Source organism: Chrysemys picta, chromosome 4, assembly GCF_011386835.1.
Source record: "Chrysemys picta bellii isolate R12L10 chromosome 4, ASM1138683v2, whole genome shotgun sequence".
Taxonomy (NCBI): domain Eukaryota; kingdom Metazoa; phylum Chordata; order Testudines; family Emydidae; genus Chrysemys; species Chrysemys picta.
The window spans coordinates 112,288,970-112,315,130 of NC_088794.1; the positions used below are offsets into that span (position 1 = coordinate 112,288,970).

Here is a 26,161-nt window from a genome sequence, read left to right on the forward strand (position 1 = left end):
AGTTTGTCTCAGTGCAGAGACATTTTTGTTCCCATAAGCAAGACATGGACTTCATGCAGGAAGTATTAAGACCAATTAATCTGAGGACATCAGGTTTACTGCAACCATTTGAACTCTGCTTGCAGCCTAGTTACGTGCTCGACCGCACGTGCACCACGGGTTCTAGTGGTTCAGCTCCGAAGTTGTGGACCTCAGTCTTCTGCATGAGATGTTCAACGCCATAGTGTGGGAAGCATCTTGGAAACCTTGAAAGACAGGGCTGAAATTCTCTTGGTTCACAACAGGCAGGACAACACCATCTTCATAGTCTTGGTCAGTGAACACTTTTTGATCAACCTTGATTCTGATGTTTGGTGTGGCAAGTCCTAATGTCCAGTCAAAAGCTTGACAGAACAGTGCTGGGGCAAGAATACATCCCTGCCACATATCTGAAGTTGTGTAGAAACATGGTGAAAGCTGTGAACCAACACACACTCTTGCACCAGTACCGATGTGAAGATTGTGCACCAGATTTATTAGAACATCTGGGACGCCAACTCTCAGTGTAAGCCAAATTGCTGACCTGTCAGCCAAATAATAAGCTACTTTGATGTTGATATATGCCACGAGAAGTGGGCCAGTAAATTCTCAGTGCAGCTCAGCCAGAAGCTGGAGTGTAAAGACAGCATTCACTGTCAATTGCCCAGCAGTGAAACCTGTTGCTGTGGATGGATAATGTTGCCTTTTAAGAAGAGGCTGCATCCTACCAAGCAGAAAGTTAGCTAAGATCTTTCCAGAGATTGATAGCAATGAGATCAGTCTGTAATTGCAACACTCAGTGCAAGATCCTTTACCTTTGTACAGGGACACTATGATGCCATTTTTCCATTCTGTTCGTAGTCTGCCTGATGCCCACACTTTTAAGAACAGTTGATGTGGGGTCAGTGCTCACTTGTTCCAGCTTGGGTGGAATGCCATCAGGTCTAGCAGAGGGAGAAAGGGAATTATAAAGTCATAGAGTTCAGGGAGGTAAGTTGGTAAAGAACCTGTCATCACACCCATATTGGAGGGACGGGAACTACAATAGAACTCATAAAGGGGAATGGAATCTGTCTTCTGCATGAGGAACCTTATCTCTGACATTCTCTAACTTTTAGGTGCTAGACTTTACAGACTTACCATTCTTTTAACATAGCTTTTTATATCATTTACATATTTATATTGACCAATCACACTCAAAACTGAGTGTATCAAGTACTACTAGCTCCTCACTGATCCCAGAAACAGAACTTAAAATGTATCTCCTAACCATCTTTTTAATTCACACAATCGTCAATGGCATGCCAGGAGGGGAGAAGGAACTGTCAGTACTTGGCTGTTTGTCCTGAAATGTAGGTTGTGGAGGAGATGTGGCTGAGTCTCTTATTTTATCTGGATTGTAGGGGGAACCACCAGAGGGACAGATCTTCCTGTAGAAGAAAGATGTCAGATATGGAACTCCCAATATGAATAATTAATGTCTCATTGGGTATTGGAGGTATTCCATGTATTCACAGGAAAGACTTGGAGCCCCATAAAATACTCAGCCAGGCACCAGCTCTTCACGCTGTTCACAATGCAGATTCTTCTACCAGATGAGTTCTCAGTTCCCTAGCCAGTGAAGTGGTAGGCAGGTAGACAGCTCTGGAGCAGGATAAGAATGGATTCTCCCTCTAATTTTATCAGAAGGGAAACTGTGCTCCCACACACTCCCACTTATTTTAATATCAACTCTAGATTGCTGGGTTGATGTCAAGCCACAGGTCTTTGTAAGGTTACTAATTAATTGACCAAAATGTCAGTCTTGGTGTAATAGTATCTTGATGTAATAGTATCAAAGCAGAAAGCTTTATGAACTTGTTGGCTCAGCTCCTTTAGACTGCTGGGCTGATGTGAAGGCAAAGGTGTGTGTGAGGTTACTGAGTGGGATGCTGGTTACTACTGTGTTGGCATGATGTCAAAGGATAAGCTGTTACATGGCCACTTACTCAGCAACTCTAGTTTACTAAGATGATGTTAAGTCTCAGGCTATTTAACTGAACACCTCCAGCTTGCTGGTCTGATGTAAAGGGGCAGGTCTCTGGGAGGTAAGGTCACTGGCTCAAAAGCTACTGTTTGATGGGCTAATATCAAGGCTCGGACTTCTATGATATGATGGGGCAGCATCTCTAGCTTTCTCCATGTCTGTTGAGGCCCATTCCTTGGTGAGCTAACTGTCCCAGTCCCTCTAGCTGTCTAGTATATCAAGGCAGAAGACTCTCTAAAGCTACTGACTCAGGATCTGTAACTTGCTGGTCTGATAAAGCACAGCTTTCTGAGAGCTCTTGGTTCTTGACATCAACCAGGAGGGTCACTGCCTCAGCTCCACTGATTGGGCTGATTTTGGGTCAGAGGCTTCTGTGAGGGTTACTGACTTAGCAACTACAGATTGCTGGAATGATGACAGGTGAAAAGCTCTGTGAGGCCCTAGCTCAGTATATTTAGCTCAGTTACTTGATGTTAGTGGACAGGCCTTTGTGAGGTTACTGATTCATTTCCTATAGCTCATTGATCTGGTGTCAAGATAGACTGTTTTTGCTGAGCCAGTGAATTCACACTTCTAGCATATTGGGCTGATGTCAAGGCACAGGTGTCCACAAGATCAGTAACTCAGCATGTGAAGCTTGTTGATAAGGCTCAGCCTCTTTGAGATTGGTAGTTCTGCAGCTTTAGCATGCTGAGCTAGTGTCAAGGCTACGAGGGCCATTGTTTCATAAACTCTGTATTACTGGGCTAATGGCAATATGCACGTTTCTATGAGGTTTCATATTCAGTACCTCTAACTTGCTGGGCAAAAGCTAAGTTACGAGCCTTTGCAAGGTTATCTGCTCATCCACTCTAGCTTCGTAGGGCTGTGTGAAGACGTGCATTTTTGAGTTCACTGGCTCAATAACCCTAATTTGGTGAGCTGCTGTAAAACCACAGGTTTCTGTGATTTGCTCACTGCAAGTACTGGCTCAGCATTAGTGGTGAAGGCAGATCAAAATAGGAATGGGAGCGCAACAATTTGTGGTTTCATGTGTGTTAATATGTGGTGAAATGACATTCCATCATAAAAGATGATGTACTGTATGATGAAAGGAAGAATGGTCCAGTAGTTAGAGTACCAACCTGGGATTCAGGAGACCCAGTTTAAATTCTCTATCCTGCTGCAGTCTTCCTGTGACACCTTGGGCAGTTTCTCATCTGTAAAACAGGGATAATAGTACTTCCCTACCTCCCAGCGGTGTGGTGAGGATTAATATATTAAAGACTGTGATGCATATCAAGTAGTAGCTGCCAAACACAAAAATGTATCCTACTGGAAGGGAGGGATAGTGGGAAGCAGCAGGCTTTCTCCGTCCAACAGAGGGGGAGTCCTCAACAGGGACATTTCTTCCTTTAGTAGAAAGGCATACAGGAGACTTCCAGCTTGGACAGTTCTCCCATCAGGCACTGGTGCTAGTGGTATTACTATTCATTATTTGTATTACTGTAGTGCCTAGGAGCCCTATTCATAAACCAGGCCTTTGTGCTAGGCATTGTACAAACACAGAAAAAGACAGCCCCTTCCCCAATCTAAGTAAAAGAGATAGTAAATGGATACAAACAGAATGGAGAGTACAAAGAAACAATGAGATAATATTGGTTACAGGCAGCAGTCACTGGTACGGATAAGACTGCTTGGAGCAGTATAAACTTATGAACAAGGCACCAGCACTATTTTGGATGGCCTGAAGGGGAGCAAGTTGAGTAACGGAGAAGATTGCAAGCACAGAAATGACAAACTGGGTTGGGGGTGGCAGAAGAGAAGAGACTAAGTTTTGGGTCCTTCGGTGTTTCTAGCAGGTGTGTTTATCATGAGTCTTGTGATATTGGGTGACTTTCTTAAAGCCTCTGCTTCTGGAATCACGTGATTATGAGAATCTCAGCTTTAATTTAAACAAAACCACCCAACCCTGAGCCTCTGGCCCTCCTGGTTACAGAGAAAAACTGGAAGATGGGAGCTCTAAAGAACAATGTAAATAAAAGAACCCATCTTGTATTATTTGTTAGCAGCTCATGATTTTGGGGGTTGGGACTCATGACTGTCATACACTGGAGCTGTCTGGGACACTGTCTGACAGGCTGGTGAAAGAGCGCTGGGACAGGTTTGGCAGCAGAGTTCCCGCAGGGCAGGCTGAGTGCAGGCAGCCCATTTCCCAGGCCATGCGGAGCAGGAGGGATCTGGGCTGGGCTACCCGAACCAGGCTGAGAAGGTGGCCGCAGAACCTGGGCTGGCCCCAGGTAGGGTTGCCAGGCCTCCGGTTTTCAACCAGAATGCCCAGTGGAAAAGGGATTCTGGCATCTCCCATGAGCACTGCTGACCGGGCTGTTAAAAATCTGGTCAGCAGCGCAGCGGGGCTAAGGCAGACTCCCTGCCAGCCCTGGCTTTGCGCAGCTCCCAGAAGTGGCCAGCATATTCAGTTCATAGGCGCAGGGGTGGCCACGGGGGCACCACACACTGCTCCCACCCTGAGCACTGGCTCTGCAGCTTCCCAGCTAATGGGAGCTGTGGGGGCAAGGCCCATGGGCACGGGCAGTGTGCAGAGCCCCCTATAGCCCCTCTGGCTCCAATGCTGGCCGCTTCTGGGAGCTGCCTAAGGTTAGCACCATCTGGAACCCGAACCCCCAGCCCTGAGCCCTCTCCCAGAGCCTGCCCCCAAACTTCCTCCCAGAGCCCACACTCCCTCCCAAACTTCAACCCCAGCCCAGAGCCCCCTCCTGCACCCCAAACCCCTCATCCCTGGCCCCACCCCAGAGCCTAGATCCCCAGTCAGAAGCCTCACCCCTTTTGCACACCAATCCCCTGCACTCCCAGCCCAGTGAAAATGAGCGAGCCACAGAGGGAGGTGGAATGGAATGAGCGCGAGCAGGGCCTGGGTGTTCGGTTTTCTGCAATCAGAAAATTGGCAACCCCAGAGTGGAGGGGCAGGGAGACCACGGCGGCGGGAGCAGGGTTAACGGTCCCACCGACACCAGCATTCTTGGTATAGGCAGCACCACAGCCGCGCCCGGGGTGCGTTCTGGGTCACGGGGGCGATGTGATTCCCCCGTAGAAGAGGGGCTGGCCCAGCGCCAGAGCTATGGGGCTCTAGGGCCCCATCCTCGGCTCCCTTTCTCCCGCCCAGTTGGGAACCGGAACCGGATGTGGTACCTCCCCACGGGTCATAGAATTGAGGCCTTAGCCTGCCTGGAAAATCGCCCAAACCATAGAGCTGCGGAACGCCTTGGCATTTCCGGCGAGGGCTCGCGTCACATCCGTGCGGTTCTGAGATGCCGGTAAGAATTGTGGGGGGAGTCAGAAGGGGGTGGGGGGTCCTAAATTGGGGGGGGGGGGGAGTTCACGCGGATCAATCCATTCCCCGGGGCTCTGCTGCTCCCCCGAACCCGGGGGCTCGCGCGGGGCGGTACTGGTCCCTCCCCTTGCTCGGGGGCTGGAGCCCCCCCCCCCGCGGGGCTGAAGCTGGGGGTTGGGGGCTCAGAGGGGAACACACCCGGCAGGCAGCCGCGCTGAGGGGGAGCCTGCCCCGGTGGGGGCGGGGTGGGAGTGCGTGTGTGCCGGGAGCCCCCCATTCCCGGCCACCCAGCTGTGCCTTTGGGTCGTGGGGCCTCCCTCGGTTCCGTCCGGCCTGGCCTCGGGCTCTCCCGGCCTGTCGCTGCCCACCTGTCTGTCTTCATGGCGTTGGCTTATTTCGCCCGCCAGCTGCTCTGGGCTGTGAGACTGGCTGTGGTGCTGGTGTGTGTAACACTGATGCCAGGAAGGGTCATAATGAAATCTCAGACCGCTTTGGAAGGGCTGCAGAGCGGCAGTAGGGACCCGGGCTTCTTCGCTCCTGTAACTTAACCAGTGCAACTTGGTTGGTCCCTGCATCCCTTAGGTCGTAGCTTATTTCACTGGGTGTGATTGCCACTGACCAATGAATGACTCAGCCAAGTCTGCAGTTTGAAAGGCAAAGGGGATCTTAGAACATGAACAAAGTACCAGGAGCCCCCTTGAAGCTTTAATTCCTGTTTTTATTTATTATGATTATTTACTTATTAAGTTCAGAGTGGGCTTGTCACTGTACAGTTAGTACAAGACATGGCCTCTGCCTAGAGCATCATACATCTGGACAGACAACCCATGGGGAGTTCTACAGGAGAGCTCTATCATAATTTCTGTGCTGATCCAACCTAGAATGGGAACTTGTGTTTTTTCAGACCGTTATGTTTTTAGGTCTTGCAGGAAGCTGTAATATTGATGGAGCAGGAGAACTGGAGATAATATTTTCTTGCTGATTCCTATCACTAGTATCTGAGCACTTTCCAGAAATGGGAACAAAAATATATCTAGCTTCCTTCCTAATCTGTAGAAAAAATAGCATGATTAATTTATAGGTGCAGTGTGTATGAGAACTGAGGTGAAATTAAATCAAAACATCTGTGAATATTAGGGACTTTTTGACAATCAGAAAACAGATGACTTTTTGGGAACAGGTGGGCAGAGTTTCTTGATTATGGAATTTCATTCCACCAAAAATCTGAATAAGCCCAGATGTTCTCAACAGCCCCTGAAGAATGGCCCTGGAATGCTTCTCTGTATATAAGCAACAGAAAGTACTGCTTTTTAAATTCTGTGTAGTCTTAAATTAGATAATAAAAGGGAGGCATAGAGACTAGTTTTTTAAAATTGAATTAGGCTTTAGTCTGTTTTGTTAGCATTCCAATACCATTGTGATAGTACTATAAACACCAAGATGGGTAAAAGACAGAACTGCGAGAGACCATCCATATTGACAGCAATTTTGTACTTCTTAACAATACCTATACATTTTTTGACTTTGATTCATGAGCGATAAGTCTCAGCTGTTTACACTTCCATTCTCTTATTTGTTTTAGGTTAAATTGAATATCTGCCTAGCACAGCTTCTTGCAGGAAGACTGCACTGCTTTAAGTCTAGGAGACTATGAGAATAATCAGAGGGGACTGTTCACTCTGAATTCTAAACTTGTGCCTTGCCCAGAACAGCTGCGGGAATCGGAAACTTGAATCAATGTTATCGGATGAGTTAGAATCCAAACCAGAGGTAAGCAGGTCAGAACTGGGTTAATTCCTGACTTGGTTTCTGTTTCATGGTCCAACTCTTAAGTTCAGCAGAAGATGTAGTTTGCCATTTAGATAGTAATTCCTTAAAACTATCTAAACATAGCAGATAATGATAGCACCTCATATATTTAAGATTGCAGAATATTTTCTCTTGTAATCAGACATTATTTTCAGTGGTTTATAATATTGTACAATATTGACTTTTTGGAGATATATTTTAGTTTGAGCAAAGTCTCATCAGCCATTTTTGAATAAAATAACGATGGGTGAGAAAATATATTCCCCCCCCCCCTTTTTTTTTTTTAAATCCTTGTACCAACTTCTTTCCCACCTACCAGAGTGACACTACTAGATTCTGGGGGTTTGGATTATTCCTAAAGTTCCCAAATCTTTGTTGACAGACAGCTGGCTGTTCACATGGTGCTTGTGGCTCCCCTTTCATTCTAGCTGCAAAATTGCATTAAAAGAAACTAAAAAAGCATTACATAGCTTCTTAATGTGACTTTTCCATGCGTTCAATCGCTGTCATTGTCACAGGGATATTATGTGATTGTGAATGGGAAGGGAGGTGTCCCTGAGACTATTTCTCTATTAAGATGTGACAACTTTACGGAAATGTTTGCCTAGCCTTGGATTGTTTGTGGTGGAGGTGGAAGGGGGTCAATTTAATAATGTTTGGGAGAAAGGATTTAAATAAAAAAGCCATTGTGTTGTTTAAGATCATCTCTTTGAGAATGTTTGTAATAAGAGCGATTTGTTATTCTTACCCTTTGCCTCCTGCTTTTATCCTATTGGTTTTGCATACCGGTTTGATATCATTATGCTGGGGAAAACTAAGAGACTCCCTGTTCTAGGAGAGACTTTCTGCTGTTGCTTTTGGTCACATTTAATGGCCTAATGTTAGTACATGTGGACGGATGGTTTGAGCCAAAGCCACCTTGTAGGGGGAGGAAACCTTTTTTTTTTTTAAACGTATCTCTATATGAGAAGCCAGGCCACATTTCATTATGTTAATATATATTTCATAGCAAGGCAGTTTGCAGTAGGGACTATGGATATAATTTAATATTTCATATTTAATCTTTAAACAACCATCCCAATAACTTTGAATGACTAAGCTATCTAGCAATGTAAGTCTGTTAACCACACCCTGTTGTTGCATCTTGTCTTAATCTAAAAAGTAAGATCTCAGGAGAGGGAATATTTTAATATGTGTTTATAGAGCACTTGGCAAAATGGTCCCCAATTTTGATTGAGGCTTCTGGATGTTACTTGTATTATAACTAATAAGAATTGGTGATCTATTAAATTGGGTTATGGATTCTGGCTCAGGTCATCTTGCGTATGGCCATCTGAGTGCCACACCAACTTAAATGATCTTCATAATATCATAGGGAGGTAGGGGAACTGAGCACAGATAAGTTAGGGCCTGAAATTTCAAGGGTCCACTAATTTTGGGTATAATCTAATGCTCAACTTAAGATGCCTAGGATCTAATTTTTCAGAGGTTTAAAACACTGGCAGCTCCCATTGACTTCATTTGGATTTGTGAGTGTCCATCACTTCTGAAAGTCAAGTCCAGAGTGTGTAATTTTGGGTACACAGGAAATGAGGCACCCACAATAGTGACTACTGTCACAGTTTCAGCGTAACTGCACCTGTATTTTCCCCTGCCCCCACTCCAGGAACGGCCAGAATGGTCTTCATCCATCGCCTGTCTCTGGATAGGGATCCATGTCCCATTCCCTCTGACAAAGGGTTTTAAGGCTGCACAGCTCCCTGCCTTACACTGTGATATCCCCAACAAGCCAGTCTGCCTAAAGGCCAGAACCTCGCTTTGCTTTCTCTCTGAGGGCTATGAATATATGTATTGCCAGCAGTTACAAGTTACCACACAGCTCTTTCTAAGCAAGCAATTTTATTCTTAAGATAAAAGCATTATAAAGAAAATGTAATAAAAACGATAAGTAGATTTAAATACACTAACCATATCCGGAGTCGTCCATCAGTCTCCTGGGGCTCAAATAGGCCAAAGACATTCCAACCCTTCCACATTGGTTGGGGCCCCATTGGACAGAAGGTCCTGTCCATTTGCTGGATCCGAAAGAATTCCACAAGTCAGTTCAAGCTCATTCTTTTATATCAGAAACTTTTTCTTTGCTTCATAATGTCTGCAAAACCCACCCTGAACCAGTATATGCAAACTGCCTAGGGCAGGGGTGGGCAAACTACGGCCCGCGGGCCGGATCCAGCCCCTCAGGGCTTTGGATCCGGCCCGCAGGATTGCCCCCCGTGGCGCGGTGGGCCCCATGCCGCTCTCAGAAGCGGCCAGCATCACTTCCCTGCGGCCCCCAGGCGGAGGGTTCTGTGCATTGCCCTTGCCTCCAGGCACCGCCGCCCGTAGCTCTCATTGGCCGGGAACGGGGAACCATGGCCAATGGAAGCTTTGGGGGAGGTACCTGGAGGTGCGCCGAGGGCAGTGCACGCGGAGCCCTCCGTCCCCCAGGGGCCGTGGCACTGACTTCGTGATTAGTTTCTTGTCAAATTTTTGGTTCCTGCTCCAAACCCTTGACACACTAGGGTTATCCAATAATATTTTTTTATATTGACAGCGCTCCCTACTGTTTTACTTCCTACATTCTTGAAAAGGGCTGATCCATTTTCAATTTAAAAAAAAATTTGTTGTTAAATCAGTTTGAGCCAGAGATTAAACATGAAAAATTTTGGATTGAAAGATTAGAGTTTGACAGTGATAAGGGACAGAAAGTGAGGGTTATAATGGCAAGTAATGTGCACCCTTAATAATAGCCTAGCTCACTAAAGGTAGTAATGATGTCTATCTTATTGAATTTCTAAAGAAAAATCAAGATTATCAATCTCATGAAATAATTGGGGATGTCATCCATAAATGGTAATATTTTCAATTATGGGCTCAATCCAGCTCCCATTGAAGTAAGTGGGAAGACTTTCATTGACTTCAAGGAATGTTGGATTGGGTTCTGTGTGTATTACAAGGTAGAGGAAGCCTAACTCAATGTCTTTTGTTATCTCATTGGAACCTTGTGCTATAAACTGGTTTGCTCACTGCTGAATCCTATTTTCAAGATCCTCTCTTTTTCAGCTGCTGGTTCAGTTTGTTCAGAACACATCTATTCCACTGGGGCGGGGGCTGGTGGAATCAGAACCTAAAGGCATCACCTGTCTCTCCCTCCTTCCTGTTACTGAGACCTCAGAATGCAACAGACTGATGTTGCCAGGTAAAATCTATGGTACAGGTTTGTGTGGGAGTGCTATTTATATAGCTGTCTCTACTGTGCCACTACAGCATGTTCTCCCTACCTCTTGCTGAAAAGGGATTCTGGTGGTGGAGGGATAGGTTCAGAAGAGTTATTAGGACTTTTTCATTAATGGTGGAGCTTTGCTACTTAGAGGTCTGTGATCTCATTCTCTTCACTAGATGATTCTCCAAGTCACACTAACGCCTCCAAAGATGTTCCTTCATCTGCTGTCTTGAGAAGCCTTCAAGTAAATGTAGGCCCTGACGGCGAGGAGACAAGGGCACAAACTGTACAGAAACCACCTGAGCTCCTGTCAAGTCCAGAACCTTCCAGTTTATTGCAAGACCTCCAGCCCAGTGACAGCACCTCCTTTATTCTCCTCAACCTAACAAGAGCAGGTAATTCCCCTTCCTGTTGTCGTCATCTGGCTGGATCTGTTTCAGACAGTAGAATGCGGAAGATACAAATGTATCTTTGTCCCAGCTGCTTATAATGGGGAAATATGAAATTTTCTGGGTGTTAGTGGATATTATTCAGGAGCATGTAACAATCAGCAGCTTCCTACAATACAGAGGTCTGTGGAGACTTAGTGCAGATATTATGTCTGTACCATGGATATTAGACTCTGAGAAGCAAGAGAGTCCCCTCTCATTTACTATCTTTCTATCTCATGGAGCTGCTTCTCTTCCAGGCCTGGGCTGTCCAGCAGAGCACCTTGTGTTCGTTCAGGATGAAGCAGAGGATTCTGGGAATGACTTTCTCTCCCATGACAGCACGGACAGCAGTACCCCATGGTTTCTACGAGTGCAGGAATTGGCCCATGACAGTTTGATTGCTGCCACTCGAGCACAGCTCGCAAAGAACGCCAAAGCAAGCAATAATGGTAGGCGATGTGCTGTTACTATCTTAAAGATTTAACCTTCTGTGAAAGGCAACTGGCTGTAGCTTTAGATGTTTATCCTATCTGATTGCAGGATAGTTTCTAAATAGACAAAATCATTATAGAGGCATTGTTAGCATCTCTATAGTTAAGGCTGTATTGAGGTTTTCTGTTAAAGCCAGGTTTCAGTATTTCTTAGGGCTGAAAACATACAGATTTAATTTTCTAAAAAAATATGTTCAGTAGTTTGAGTTCAAAGGGGTTCTTCAACTGTAATACCTCCCCCGAAGGTATCTCCCCAAAATTTTCTGTGATGAAGACTGATGCAAGACAATCATTTAATTTCTTTGCAATGTTCTTACCTCCTTAATTGCTTCCTTCGTTCCTTGGTAATCCAGTTGACCCACCAATTCTCTTGCAGGCTTCCTGCTCCTGATCTGCTTAAAGAATCTTTTGTTGTTTCTTTTTGTCTACAGCTGTTTGCTCTTCAAACTACCTTTTAATCCTCATAATGTCCATTTTTCATATTGCCTGCTTTATTTTATGTGCCTTTCTAGTGGCTTACCTAGGTTTGGTATTCAGTTTTCCGAGGGATACCTGTTTGAACTATTAATTATATTGTGATCACTTAATGGCTCAACTACAATTTTATATCTTGAAATAATTAAGTCAATTAAGTCCTCTTCTGTGCTCTAGAATTAGCTGTTCCAAGAAGTCATCATTTAAGGTGTTGAGAAATTGCTTATCCTGACTGAATCCAGAGGTGACATTTGACTATTTAATATTTGAATAGTTGAAGTAACCTAATTAGTTGATATTTATGGCCTCTGATCTCTCAGCATTACACACTCCCTATCATTATTCTGATCTGGAGGCATCTGATATGATATGGTATCTTGCTGGGAATAGTTTATAGACCTGGAAGGTAGGTAGATATGTATGTGGTCCCTGCAATGGGCTGGGTAGCAATATCTAGTTTGTAGGACTAGCTAAATACATGATAACCAGGAAGACATCTGGTTTATAGGCCTAGATTATACTAGGGGTTATCCTGTCTCTTTCCTCCAGTAATCCATCTCCTCTGTGGACTTTGACAGTGTTTTCTGTTCTGTTCTAGGTGAAAGTGTTCATCTTTGCTCAGGAGATGGGCAGCCAAAAGATTCCAGCCCCATCCCTCACCTGTCCCGCGTAGAGAAGAAGCTGAAGTGCACAGTTGAGGGCTGTGATCGGACATTTGTGTGGCCAGCCCACTTCAAATATCATTTAAAAACTCACAGGTGAGTAGAGCAGAGATCTCTGCTATTGTGACCTTGCAGAAATTCCTGGTCTTTATACAAAACATCGTTATTAATTCCCATTGTGTAAAATCTTTCTTCAAAGCTGAAGGGCAACAGGAAACTCAAAATTGAGTAAAACCCAGATTTAGCTGCTGAATGGTCTCACTAACCAGGGTTATGGTCAGCACACCTGCTGCACGCTCTCAGCCTGGCTGGGAGGGAATACAGTGCAGGAAAAAAAATTATTTTGAAAATTCCCTTTGTCCTCCATGAAATGCACTGTGGCTTAGGGAAAGTTGACATCTTTACAAAAAAAACTCCTAGTTCATAGAAAACACTGTTATTAATGTAAACTTGAAAATGAAATAAAAAAGTGCTGCTGAATAGGTTGGAACTGGCCCAAGTATTTCTGGAAAAATATTGATGATTTTTTTTTTTTTTTTTTTTTTTGGTGGAAGGGAACACACAAGGAAAACACACTGCATATTGCAGCCCAATCTCAAAGTCAGGAAAGCAGGATTGTTGGATTTTGAGCCTCCTCACCATGGCACTGTTTCTCTTATATTCACACCTATCCCAAGAAAGACAAGACTCGGGCATTCATATTAACTTAACAAAATAGAGAAATTGAAAGGAGTAGTAACTGTTTGCCTATCTCTAAATTTGGCTCTCCCCTCAGAAACTAGAGCAGTGTGAATGTATGTGTTAGATTAATCTATATGCCACATAAATTGAAAAAGGTAAGCCAGATTTAGGCTCTTCCTGCTGGTCGTTAATAATATTTTAAAGTGGAGCTATCCTTTAATCTAAAATATCCTGTGTGTTGGACAATGTTAACTCAGCTTCCCCATCTCATGTACATGTAGCACTCCTATCCCACTCCCAGCTATAGTAAGGGTGTTGCTACACTGGTATATAGGGGAATGTTATCACATCTGTGCATTTTGTTGCCTTGCACAAGGTCATCTATCCCGAACAAAGTTGAGGTTGCAAAAAACCTGTGATATAAGCCAAAGAAGCTTAGATTTATTTTCTGTTTTCTTTTTCCAATAGATTTTACAACTTCTGACTATGTGGTAGAAGCTCCTTGATGAGTAATCTAGTTAAATACAGATTTAAGCCACTTACCTGGTTAGGTCACTTAATTTCCTTGTACCTCAATTCATTTCAGTTGAAAAGCGAGTGAAAGGTAGAAACCTTATTTAAAAAACAGGTGTGGCAACAGAGTTGAATGTCCCTGAGAAAATATATTGTTTCGTAACCCGTTGCTGTAGTTCTTTTGTTGCCTCTCAGGAATGATCGTTCCTTCACCTGCCCAGCAGAAGGCTGTGGGAAAAGCTTCTATGTCCTGCAAAGGCTGAAGGTGCACATGCGAACTCACAATGGTGAGAAACCATTTGTCTGCACTGAGGTGGGCTGTGGGAAGCAGTTCACAACGGCTGGGAATCTGAAGAACCACCTGCGGATTCACACTGGTGCGTTTAAATCTCAGATCTTCTTTATTCAGGAAACACTCCCCAAGAAATGGTCCAGGGAGAGCAGTGTCCATATGCACCTTCACTGGTGTCCTCAGCTTCCAATTTACAATTATTTATCAATGTGATTAACCAGCTGTTTACTTGTGCAGTACCCTACATAATTCCTCTCTCTTCTTGGAGTTTACACCCTTCAGATGCTGTATAGTTTTATCATGTTCCTCTTTTAGTTGTCACTTAGCCAAACTATGTTTTCCCTCCTAAATCAGTCCCAGGACCATTTGCTTTGGTATAAATTAAATGAGACTTAAGGAAGTTGGGGGAACCATCCTCATGTACCAGACATGAAGACAGTTCCAAGTTGTGGTTGTGTTCAAACAAACCCACCATCTATTTCTATAGATGAAACTATATGCTGAGCCACTGATTGGGTGTCATCAGTAATAATTTTTCTTCCTAATATTTCTATCTTGAGCAAGATTGCAAAGTTACATAAGTGGCTGATGAGAACCTTATGCTCTCTCTCACTACCACAGCACCGGTCAGAACATGTTACATGAATCCCTTTCATTCAGATATATCAAATACCCCAATAGCTATTAAGCCAAGCAATAAATTGCATGGGAGAAGAGTTAGACAGAGGAAATCACATTAAATACGTAAGCACTCTTTTCACTGATTTACAAAATTACTGGATGAAGGGTATGTGATAGATATAATATACATGGATTTTTTTAATATCATCTGACACAATGTCTCATTAGTCTTGTGTGGAGTATTTCAAATGGCCTTGGCAGTGACTGACGCATAGCATGAAATCTGACTGTAGGGCTGTGATTAAGGGGTAATAATAAGCAGCAGTGTACTGAGTTGTGAGCAGCTCTCTAATGGATGCTGCAGGCATCTATTTGCCCTAATTTTATTTAACATCCTCGTTAGTGACCTTGAAGAGGGTTAAGAACAGGTTAATGAAATTCATAGATGATTATAAATTGGAAGATGAGAACACCGATGAGGTTGGAGAAATACAAAGGGATCTATAAAGATTAGACATATGAGAAGGAAATAGTAATGAGATTCAGCCTAGGAATATGAAAACAAATCCATCTGGGGATTAATAAGCCCAAACACAGATATTTTGTGGGAGGCAGAAAACTAGGAAGCAGTAATAGCTGAAAGAGATCTAAGAGATGATAGTAATCAGAAAATTCAGCTATGGATTTGAAATATTGTATGGCAACAAATGAAGCCCATGTGATTTTAGAGCTGCATAGAGATAAGCATGACATCTCAGAGCAGCCAGGGTTGTAGTCAGTTTCTATGTAGTTCTTATGGAACCACACCTGAAATATTTTGTTGTTTTCTGGGCACATAAATACTGGAAAGATGTTTTTAGAAACAGATGGACAAGCTGAGCCCTGATTGACTTCTTTTTGTGAGTCATAGGCTGGAAATGCTATGGAAGAGTCACATTCAGCCTAGAGGAGGAGGAGGAGTTTCAGCACAGAAGAGGTTGCATGAAATAAATTCATAAGGAGTCTGCCTTTTGGTGAACTTTGGTAGCTGTAATGTAAGGCCAAGGGGGAGGAATGAATGTAAATCAGGGATGTTACAAGAGGTTGGAAGATAAAATGAAGTAAAGGTCTTAATGTCTAAGAACATGTGTTTCATCCAATACAGGGGAAAAGCCCTTCCTGTGTGAGGCACAAGGATGTGGTCGTTCCTTTGCTGAATACTCCAGCCTTCGGAAACACCTGGTTGTCCACTCAGGTAGGGTAGACGAGGCCTATATGCTACATGTCTGTGTTGCAGTATTTTCAGTAGAAAATCCCCTATTTTCTGTGGAACTGTTCTTCATGGTATTATTATTATTATTATTTTTTAAGTACTCCCTTCATGGACAGCATGTGCTCTACCTGGTACCTGTCCTGTCCTGTCCTGGATCTTGTGATCTCCACCGACTGCCAGTCTCTGTCTTTATAGGATCATAGAACCGTAGGCCTGGAAGGGACTTTGAGAGGTCATATAGTTCAGTCCTGTGTACTAAGGCAGGACCAAGTCTACTTAGACTATCCCTGATAGGTGTTTGTCTAACCTGTTTTTAAAAACCTCCAATGACAGGGATTCCACAACCTTCCTTAGAAACCTATGCCAGTGCTTAACTACCCTTATGATTAGAAAGTAATTCTAATATCTAAGTTAAATCTCCCTTGCAGCAGATTAAGCTGATTACTTCTTGCCCTTTAAGTGGACATGGAGAACAGTTGATCGCAGTCCTCTTTATAACGGTCCTGAATGTATTTGAAATCAGGTTCTCTGTTTTCTTTTCTCTAGATTAAACCTATCCATTTTGTTTTTTAACCTCTCATAAGTCAGGTTTCCTAAACCTTTTATCTTTTAATTTCTCTCCTCTGGACTCTCCCCTGTTTGTCCACATCTTTCTTAGAGTGTGGTGTCTACAACTGGACATAGTACTCTAGCTGAGGCCTCATCAGTAGGACAATAGGCTCCCATATCTCACATATGACATTCCTGTTAATATACCCCAGAATATTAGCCCCTTTTGCAGCTGCATAACATTGTTGGCTCTTATGGAATTTGTAGGGTTACCATATTTCTACAAGCAAAAAAGAGGACACTGGAGGGGGAGGAGTCCCGCTCTAGCCCCGCCCCTGCCCCACCTCGTTGTTCCCCTTTTTAAAGATAGATACTATATGTTTGCCCTTCTCCAGTCCTCGGGACCTCATCTGTCCTCCATGAGTTCTTGAAGATAATCACTAATGGTTTTGAGATTGCTTTAGCTAGTTCCTTAGTACCCTAGAGTGAATTTCATTTGGCCCTGCCAACTTGCATACGTCTGACTTTTTATATAAATATTCTTTAACCTGTTCTTACCTTATTCTTATAATTTGTGTTCTTTCCATCTTGTTGTTGTTAATTGTGTTAAGCATCTGGTCACAATTAACCTTTTTTGATAAGACTGAAGCAAAATAGGCATTAAACACCTCAGCCTTCTTGGTGTCATCCGTTATTTGTTCTCCTTCCCTGCTAAGTAGTGGACCTAGACTTTCCTTCATCTTTCTCTTGCTCCTAATGTATTCATAAAACCTCTTTTTATTGTCTTTTATGTCCCTTGCTAGGTGTAACTCAGTCTTTTCTGATTTTGTCCCTACATGCTTGTGCTATTCTGATATTCAGTGTGACGCTGACAGCCCAGCAGATCAGAGCCATAGGCCAATTCACTTCTGTGTGAATATCAAAGAAATGTTAAGTAGTCTAGTATACATAGACCAATTCACTTGTGTTAATAGATATTGTTTTAACCTATCTCTATTCTGTTGATTGCTATCATATTACATTATGTATATTCCTGTACTTAATTAACCCTAGATCAAAAGGTGTATTAGTATTAAGATGAGAATTTACTTGATGTGTAAACTTCATGAAAACTAACGGACTAATGTGTGCTGTTACATTCCAATTTACATAGTATATATCCCGGTAATTACTTTTACCTATCAAACACAATTGGAACCTTGGAAATGTAAATGAAGAAGGCTGCTAACTTTAAAGCATGGGTCATTCTGTTGAACAATGGAAATCTGCAGGCTCAGTATGCATTTAGTCAACAAAGGAGAAGCCCATGCTGTGAATGAAAGCACTTCCCAGATTGCTTTTCATGGAAAGGAGCTATAAGAATGGATCCAGGGAATAATCCTGTATCTCTGAACTATTTGGACACTCACAGGGAAGCGTTCCAGATGCAAGACAGAGATCCCCAAAGTTATTTTGGGTAACCCTGAGAGACTTATAAAAAACTAGCAGATTATCCCATCTCTGCTGTCATTTTGGACTTAAAAACTTATTTTTTTTAATTAATTAAATTATTTATTTAATTTAATCATTTACCTGGTAATGTATTTTACCTGCTTCTAACCTTTCAATAACTCATTTCTTTTTTTTAGCTAATATATCTTTAGTTAGTTTACTAGAGAAATTGGCTGCCAGCGTTTTCTTTGGTTGGAGATTGAGAGTACCCATTGACCTAGGGTAAGTGACTGACCCTTTGGGGTTGGGAGTTGTCACTGTGCCTCAGCGGGTCACAACTGAGAATACCAAATTCAGGACAAACTGCTGAGAAATAGGGCAGACACACCCCAAAACTGGTGGTTATTCTCCCATAAGATATACCAGACCAGCAACAGAAGTAAACTTCTGTTTCACCACACTGGCTAACAAGAAGTCAGAAAAGCAGTCTCCTTAGGTATTCCAGTCCTTGTATCACCACCAAAGACATTAGACTTAATGATGAGTGGTTATTTAAAACCAGTTTCATCAACCAAAAGGTTCTTCTGATCCCAAAGGACCAGCCACATACCCAGGTCAATATATACAGTAATTCAGGTCTTATCTAATAATCATGCTGTTGCCAATCTTTAGTGTCTAAAGATTTATTTATAAAAAGAAAGAACGGTGAGAGTTAAAATTGGTTAAAGGAATCACACACACAAAAATTGCAAGGTTCTTGGATCAAACTTGTAGCAATGATGGAATAAACTGCTGGCTTGTTAACTCCCTGGTTGCTTCCAAATCATTGAAAGGTCCTCTAGTCCTTTTTATTAGAATGCTCCCATTAGTATAAGTTCATAGTCCAGAGGTTTGAGCAGGAAAGAGGCAAAATGGAGGTGCTTCCAGGGCTTTTTATAGCTTCTGCCATGTGGAGGAAAACCCATTGTTTCAAAGAAAGCCCTCCACACAAGTTTGTGGAAAAATACAAGTAACAAAAGATGGAGTTTGGAGTCACATGAGCAAGTCACATGTCCATGCATGCTTTGCTGAGTCATAGCAGAGGGTGTGGTGTCAGGTGTGGATAGGTTTCTTCCATGGTTCATTGTGTTCGTTGATGAGCCATCAACTTGAATACTCCATTCACAATGTGCTGGCCAGACTGGATGCAAATTACCCTGTGGGTGCTACCGCAGGAGCAGACACATTTGAAGTACAGGTACATAGTCAATATTCATAACTTCAGCTACAGAAATGATACATGTATACAAATAAAATTCCCCTTTATTTGGCATTGGTGAGGCCTCATCTGGAGTACTGTGTCCAGTTTTGGGCCCCACACTACAAGAAGGATGTGGAAAAATTGGAAAGAGTCCAGCAGAGGGCAACAAAAATGATTAGGGGGCTGGAGCATATGACTTATGAGGAGAGGCTGAGGGAACTGGGATTATTTAGACTGCAGAAGAGAAGAATTGAGGGGGGATTTGATAGCTGCTTTCAACTACCTGAAAGGGGGTTCCAAAGAGGATGGATCTAGACTGTTCTCAGTGGTACCAGATGACAGAACAAGGAGTAATGGTCTCAAGTTGCAGTGGGGGAGGTTTAGGTTGGATATTAGGAAAAACTTTTTCACTAGGAGAGTGGTAAAGCACTGGACTGGGTTACCTAGGGAGGTGGTGGAATCTCCTTCCTTAGAGGTTTTTAAGGTCAGACTTGACAAAGGCCTGGCTGGGATGATTTAGTTGGGGATTGGTCCTGCTTTGAGCAGGGGTTGAACTAGATGACCTCCTGAGGTCTCTTCCAACCCTAATATTCTATGAAATAGTGTAATCATATTCAGCAAATCAGAACTTTTCCAAAGACATCTTACATGACATACTTTGTACAAGATTTGCTGCAATTATATAACAGGGGTAGGAACAATGATCTATGTGGTCATATTTTAATCCTATAACATCACAGGAGTAACCTAATGTGATGTGATATTTGGCGTAACGACCAGTATCACAAAGTCCAATATCACAAAGTCCAATTGTCTGGATGGTAATATAAGCTGGAGCGTCTAAGGGGGCTATCCGTGACTCCATAGTAAGGCTAATATAGAGAGCCAGGAGTTCACATTTGTTACTGGCTTAGTGAAATCTAATTATAGAACATACCACCACTTTGGGGTGTCTGCCTTGTTTTCTGACAGTCTGATCTGAGAGTGGCACTCACAGTTGTGAGCCATTCCAGACAGCGTGACACTCATCTTTAGCAATTTGTTCCTTTTTGATTTTCAGGCCATTAAAGAGCTTCTGATGCAGCCATGTTTCCATATTATAATTCTTCACACCAGGATAGTCTGCTGTTGTGCCTTGAATACAGTCTCTTTGATAAACTGCCAGCTCTCCTGAACTTGTTTTTCTCTTACATTTTCTTCCTATGGAACTTGCCTACCAGTTCTCTGAGTTTGTTAAAGCTTCCTTTTTGAAGTTTGTTCTCCTTATTCAGCTGCTCTCACTCCTTTCTTTCCTTAGAATCATTACATCTATCATTTTGTGATTACTTCCCCCAAATTGCCTTCAGATTTGCAACTAATTCCTTCCTGTTAGAATCAAGTCTAAAATGACTGTCCCTCTTGTTACTTCCTCCCCCTTTTGAAACAAAAAGTTGTTCTCAACATATTCCAAGAACTCACTGGACATTTTGTGTTTTGCTGTATTGCTTTTCTGACAGATCTCTGTTAAGGTTAAAATCCCCCATTATTACAGGTGTTATGTTTATATTACAGGCATTTCTGTTATTCTAGAATTGCCTCATTCATCTCTCCTTCCTAGTTTGATGTTCTGTAGTAGACCCCTGTCATAATGTCATCCTTTTTTTTTTTCTTCCCCATTTTATCTTTATCAAGAGATTTCAACTGGTCTGCCTCTCACCTCCTTCTGAACCTGAGAACAAGTGTATACATTCTTCATGTATAGTGCAACACTTCCTCCAGCCTGTCCTTCCTGATCAACCTATGCTTCTCTCTACCAATTTTCCAGTCACAATATTTATCCCACCAAGTCTCTGTGATGCCAATTAGGCCATAAGTCAATCTAGTTTCTGTACTCATCTCCTGCATCTCCTTTCTAGCTTATTCCATTTCTAAATTCAAAGGTACAAATATTTCACTGATTTATATAAAATGTTATTGAGCCAGATAGCTATTCCATAGTTAGTTTTAAATAGAATCGGTCTTATAGTAGAAAGCTAACCTCTACCCCCCCCCATAATCAACATCACTCCATCTGAGTTCTCTCTCATGTGATGGTTGGTCAGAGCAGGTTTGGAGGAGTGTGTGTGTTGGTTTTTAATCTGATGGTAATTGGACAAAGTGGGAGACAGGAGTTTGAAATAGCAGAGGTATTTTCACTTTTGTAAAAATTTTTCCATTCTCTTTTGAACATCAAACATGGTCCGCAAACTCCAAATGTGGTTTGTTCTGGTGTCCTCAATGAGGCTGTGTGTGTGTGTGTGTGTGTGTGTTTTTGGTTTGTTTTTTTTGTAATTTTAATAGTTTCTTTGGAACTAAGCTTAACTCCACCCCTTTTCCTTGAACAACATCTCCACTGACCTTCCATCTGTGGGCCATGAACACCGTTGTCCTGGTGAAAACTCTACACACTGGCCTTTAAACAGCAAACCTACCTACTAACTAGAGGCTGGACACCAAACCCTGCCTTGTCTTTATGGTGTGGGCCAGAGACGGCAACATCTTTCAGACTGCACAAGACTGTGCCCCCATCCACTACCCCTCTTTTGGTCCGAGTACATTCTAGGTACAAACTAGAGATCAAATGTTTCCACATCTATCCTGAGTACATAGCTGGACACTGCAAATAACTTACACATCTTCACAAAACAGGGCTGAGAACCTGATAGTCCTCCTCAAGACTTGATTTTTTTCAGCGCTTTGCAACAGTGATCTCTGAAGTGCTTCCCTTCTGCTAGAATTACTTCTCTCTAGAAAACAGGAATGGATTTTAACCTGAATTTCAGTGCCAATGATGTTCTCCTTTTGATGCCTTGCTCCCATTTATTGATTGGGGACTCCCAAATTCAGAAGTATCAACTTTGGTCTGTTTGGTTTTTTTTTTCAGGAGTGAAGCCCCATCAGTGCCAAATTTGTGGGAAGACATTTTCCCAGAGTGGTAGCCGGAATGTGCATATGAGAAAGCACCACTCCAGAATTGGAGCTGCTGGAAGCAGAGAACGAGAGCAACCGGGTGAGAGAGAGGCATCCTCCCTGGGATGGGTGTGTGAGGAGGGTGCTCTGACACATGGGTGAGCAAGTGGGTATATAGGGGAGGAGGAGGAGGTGGTGAGAGAGTGTTCTTACAGGAAGTGATAGGAGAGGACAGGCCGGTGGGGGCAGGCAGGTTGTCCCTCCCTAAGGAGGTTAGGGTAGGATGGAGAAGGGAATTCTTGTTTGGATGGGAGGAAGCCCTTCTTGGGAAAGGAGTAGGTAAGAAAGGTTGAGGGTAAAGGATAGAAGGGCATCTCTGTGTGACAGCCAAGGGACAGGTGGGCCCTTGCTTTGAAAAATCTTGAATCTGATCTTTTTTGAAGTGAAGTTTATGCCCTTCATACATACCTTTCCTCTGTTTTAGGGGGCAGAACCTATTCTTCCTATATAAGTAATTCACCTAACATATCCAGCTCTGCCTGTTTGTATTGCAGGTGTTCTAAGGGCTTAACATTTTAAAACTCTGGGAGTTCCCACCTGGTGGTGTGTTGGAAGCACAGACCCAAGAGTGGGAATTCATAGAAGTGGGGTATCTTTGGAAAATAGACATTTTCACTGGGTCTGTGAGAGACAGAGTAGTCCCTTCCTCTGAGGGTGGTGGGTGGGCAGCAAGGGCAGAGTCTAGATAGTTCACAGCACGTTGTTTATTAACAGAGTCGCTGCTGGGCAGCAGTTTGCTGGAGGAAGCAGCTGTGCATAGTAAGAATCTGATCTCCATGAACTCTCAGCCTCGACTTGGCGTGGAGTCTCTGCACCTGCCAGATACTGAGTCTATTATTGGAGTAGAGGAGGGTGAGACCAGCTGCTCTTTTTTCCGCCCCCTTATATGTGGTGACTGAAGGGGGGTCATTCCTCCAGTCTCACTATGATGCAGAGGGATGATTGAGTGTTGCTTTTACTGTGCACGTAGTGGGATGAGTAGATGGAGAATGAAGTCTAAAGCTGGAGATGGAAAAGAGATGAATTTTTTTAGCCCATGTCCTGGGAAGGTATTGCAATACTGTTCCTGCTGCGCATTCTCTTAAAACCTAAGATGTTTTAAAAGTTTCAAGCAACAGGCCTTCCATCCTTTACCTTGAGAGACTAAGCTAATACATCTCACTATTAGGGCTGACTCTTAATAGCCTAAATAAATGTACTACTTAATATAATTAAATTATACCCACTGTGTTCTCTTCATCCTCCTAACTTAGTCATTTTGTTGAAGGCCGCAATCAAGTTTGTTTTGTGTGTCAAGTTCTTTAAATGGTTCTGGAATCTTTTGGATGTTCAGACTTTTTCTGAGCTAAAATATTCCCCATCTGGATTAGCTCTAGTATAAGTGTGCATAGCATATATATATATATATATATATATATATATATAGGCTCTTGCGTGAAGAGCTCAGAGTTCTTTGATGCACTTAAATTAATAATCCCCAATTAAACATGTCTATTTGCAAATTGCAATCTAAATGTGTGGTGCCACTGTATGTAAATGTGTTGTGATTCACAGAGGTTCTTGCTGAAGCAACACCAGGAGCCCTCCAGTCAGCACCTGATGTGGTTTTGCCACAGTCTCATCACCTGGTCACCATGTCAACAGGGAGACACCCCTATGGGGTGTCTGCTTTACTACAGTAAATCTACAGGTCAGTTGAGCAGGCCCTTTATTCCTTCTTTAAAGTTTAAAAAAAAAAATCTAATGCTGCTGCTAAATTTCAGAATAAAAATGAAAAGTCTGTATTTTCACATTGCTGTTTCTAAGATATTTGTAGACCAAAAAAAAGACCCCTTTCTGGTCTTGGAACACAGCTTGTTTTGTTAGGATGATCAGAGATGGTTTTTAAGTTACTTATTTTGTTGTTTTTACTGTCAAGCATAAATTGAGTTCATGGTTACAATGCCAATATGTGGGTAAATTCGTAGTACACTATATAATATTTAAAACTCAGCTCTTTATTTTAGCAGTACCATTTTCTCCCTTCTCTCCCCTCCCCACCTCCCCCTTTGTAAGGGGTAGTTTAAACTAAAAGGAGAATCTATGTTTGGAAATCTCTTTAAATGGCATCAACTGTTCTTCTTAGAACTGAATCAAAGTTCTTACATTGTTTAAAAGTCCAATCATGTTTGTCTTTAGGACAAGCCAAAACATACACAAAGGCAGAGAGAGTAAAAATAGCAAAAGTGGGGGTGTCTGACTTGCAGTTCATTTGCTGGAAGATCACTAGCACAGTACAGGACCCAACTGCCAAGGTCCTGGGATTTACCAAGATAGGCTGCTCAGGAATTGCATTTAGCTCCCCAACCAGATCTCGCCAAAATATTGCAATGTTAAATCTATTCTGGTTGGTTAAACTGAACTATTATTACATAGAAGGCAACAAGAGAAAGATATAAAATAGATAGGAGCAAACTTACATGCCAGAGATAGCTGGAACCTTAGCAGCTGCTCAGGACATAGCCATGGGGATAATGATGTAGTCTGGGTGGAATAGCTTTTGAATTCAGTCAAATTATCCTATGTGTTCCCCAGAACTGCCTAAAAGGAGTGTAGCAATCTTGTCCAAACAAAACAAGTTTTGATAGTTCACATAGAGACATTTCCATCCCTTTTAAGATTTTTTATGGGAGGTTGCTGTAAAAACTCTGAAAACTGGCCGACAGACAGAGAGACACTCTTATCAGCAATTTCATTCAGTTCAAACAAGCTCACTTTGTGCCACTTTTTTTACTCCAATCTGGGCTTTCTTTCAGTTGCAATTTTACTTACTAGGTTTATAGATTAAGTTGGATCCTCCTGCCATTCTTTCTCCTCCCTCTCTTCCTTCCAGACACTTACAAATTTTAATTCAGAGTGGAGTTCAACATAAGTTTCCAGATGGGTGCCCAGGAAAATGCGTTTTCTGAGAGCTGGGAGGCAGATGCTGGTGACCTGGTCCTGGGACCAGGGATGCCTCCTTTGGCTGAATGTTGTGGCAAGCTGTTTAGAACAGGTTGGGTGTTTGTGGGTCGTAGGACAGTTGTGGGTGATTTGGAAGAATGTAGTAAACAAGTTATGTGTGCAGTATACAGATAATGTTCTGTATGCAGATAAATGTTAATCTGAATTGAGTGTGTGTTGACTTTACAGTTACAAAAGGAAGAAGAAACCAATGATATAGTAAGAGAAGACACAGGATGTAAAGTTAAAGAACAGACTTCTGCGTGCAGATCTCTTAAAGGAGAGATGCAGGACCTGAATCCAGAGTACATGCTGTGCAGGCAGCTTACTTTTCATGACTTGCTGCAACAAAAACTAAACTGTAGTCCAGAATGGGATATGAGATGTAGAACATGAGGGTTACTGAAGCAGATTCCTGAAGCTAAATTCAGGAGCCACTAATCATGTTGGACTGACAAGTGGGACTTTCTAAACCTGCCGTCGGGAGGGATGCAGCACTTCCACCACTGCAACGTCAAACCACTTTCACCTGAAGCTGAAGTTTGTTCACAAGCTCCAGCACGTACAAGGCATTAGTATTGCTTAAGCAACTAATAGGGGCTTTTCTTAGAGGAGAATATTTAGGGTGTTGTGGATTCTAAACCAGAGCATTGCAGTCCATTCTTCTTTCTGAGTTTTGAAGGTTTATTTCCAGAGTGACCCTAACTAGAATCTGAGGCTCTTCGTTGAGGAGCAGGAGCTTCTCCACCACTCTTCCTTTATGAAAATATGTTCCCGAGAGTTCCACCTTGCCCCAGAGTCTGAGGCCAGACACAAGTTAGAGGATTACCTCAGAGCCAGCTCTGCTGCTTGCTTTGCCCCATATTTCTTCATTTCTAAAATGCTTATTAGTATGTTTTTTTTATTTAAAAATCAGAGGTAGAAGATTTTAAGTGTTTACTGTATTGTAAATAAACAGCCTGTTTCGCTCTTTGGCTTCTGATTTGGTTTGGCAGAAAGTGTTTTTATTTAAATTCTGTAAATGTAATACACCTCTACCCTGATGTAACGCGACCCGATATAAGACTAATTCGGATATAACGTGGTAAAGTAGTGCTCCAGGGGGGTC

At 42.7% G+C, this 26,161-nt stretch overlaps 1 protein-coding gene and 1 long non-coding RNA gene across 10 annotated transcripts in view; one reads left to right on the plus strand and one right to left on the minus strand.

The window, feature by feature from the left end:
• The window catches only part of ZNF410 (zinc finger protein 410), a 27,622-nt gene extending 1,587 nt beyond the window's left edge, over positions 1 to 26,035 (plus strand). For 4 of the 9 annotated variants that reach the window (XM_024102066.3, XM_008164456.4, XM_065595525.1 and 1 more), the window contains exons 2-12: positions 6,958 to 7,145; positions 10,287 to 10,422; positions 10,623 to 10,841; positions 11,135 to 11,326; positions 12,441 to 12,600; positions 13,894 to 14,075; positions 15,756 to 15,845; positions 21,986 to 22,111; positions 22,786 to 22,923; positions 23,626 to 23,761; positions 25,243 to 26,035. In XM_024102066.3, coding sequence (XP_023957834.2) covers positions 7,113 to 7,145; positions 10,287 to 10,422; positions 10,623 to 10,841; positions 11,135 to 11,326; positions 12,441 to 12,600; positions 13,894 to 14,075; positions 15,756 to 15,845; positions 21,986 to 22,111; positions 22,786 to 22,923; positions 23,626 to 23,753 — 1,404 coding nt within the window. In that variant the 5' untranslated portion in view covers positions 6,958 to 7,112 and the 3' untranslated portion in view covers positions 23,754 to 23,761; positions 25,243 to 26,035. Of the gene's footprint in view, positions 1 to 125; positions 313 to 4,903; positions 5,359 to 5,436; positions 5,816 to 6,957; positions 7,146 to 10,286; positions 10,423 to 10,622; positions 10,842 to 11,134; positions 11,327 to 12,440; positions 12,601 to 13,893; positions 14,076 to 15,755; positions 15,846 to 21,985; positions 22,112 to 22,785; positions 22,924 to 23,625; positions 23,762 to 25,242 lie in introns of those variants that run through there. The other 5 variants (XM_008164460.4, XM_005301558.5, XM_065595523.1 and 2 more) reach the window with 5 other exon arrangements.
• On the minus strand, positions 824 to 5,004 carry LOC135983449 (uncharacterized). The gene is made up of 3 exons (XR_010601103.1): positions 4,866 to 5,004; positions 3,169 to 3,243; positions 824 to 962 (listed from the first exon to the last, which is right to left on the minus strand). It is a non-coding gene; the product is annotated as an uncharacterized LOC135983449 (long non-coding RNA).
• Positions 26,036 to 26,161: the final 126 nt, after the last annotated feature.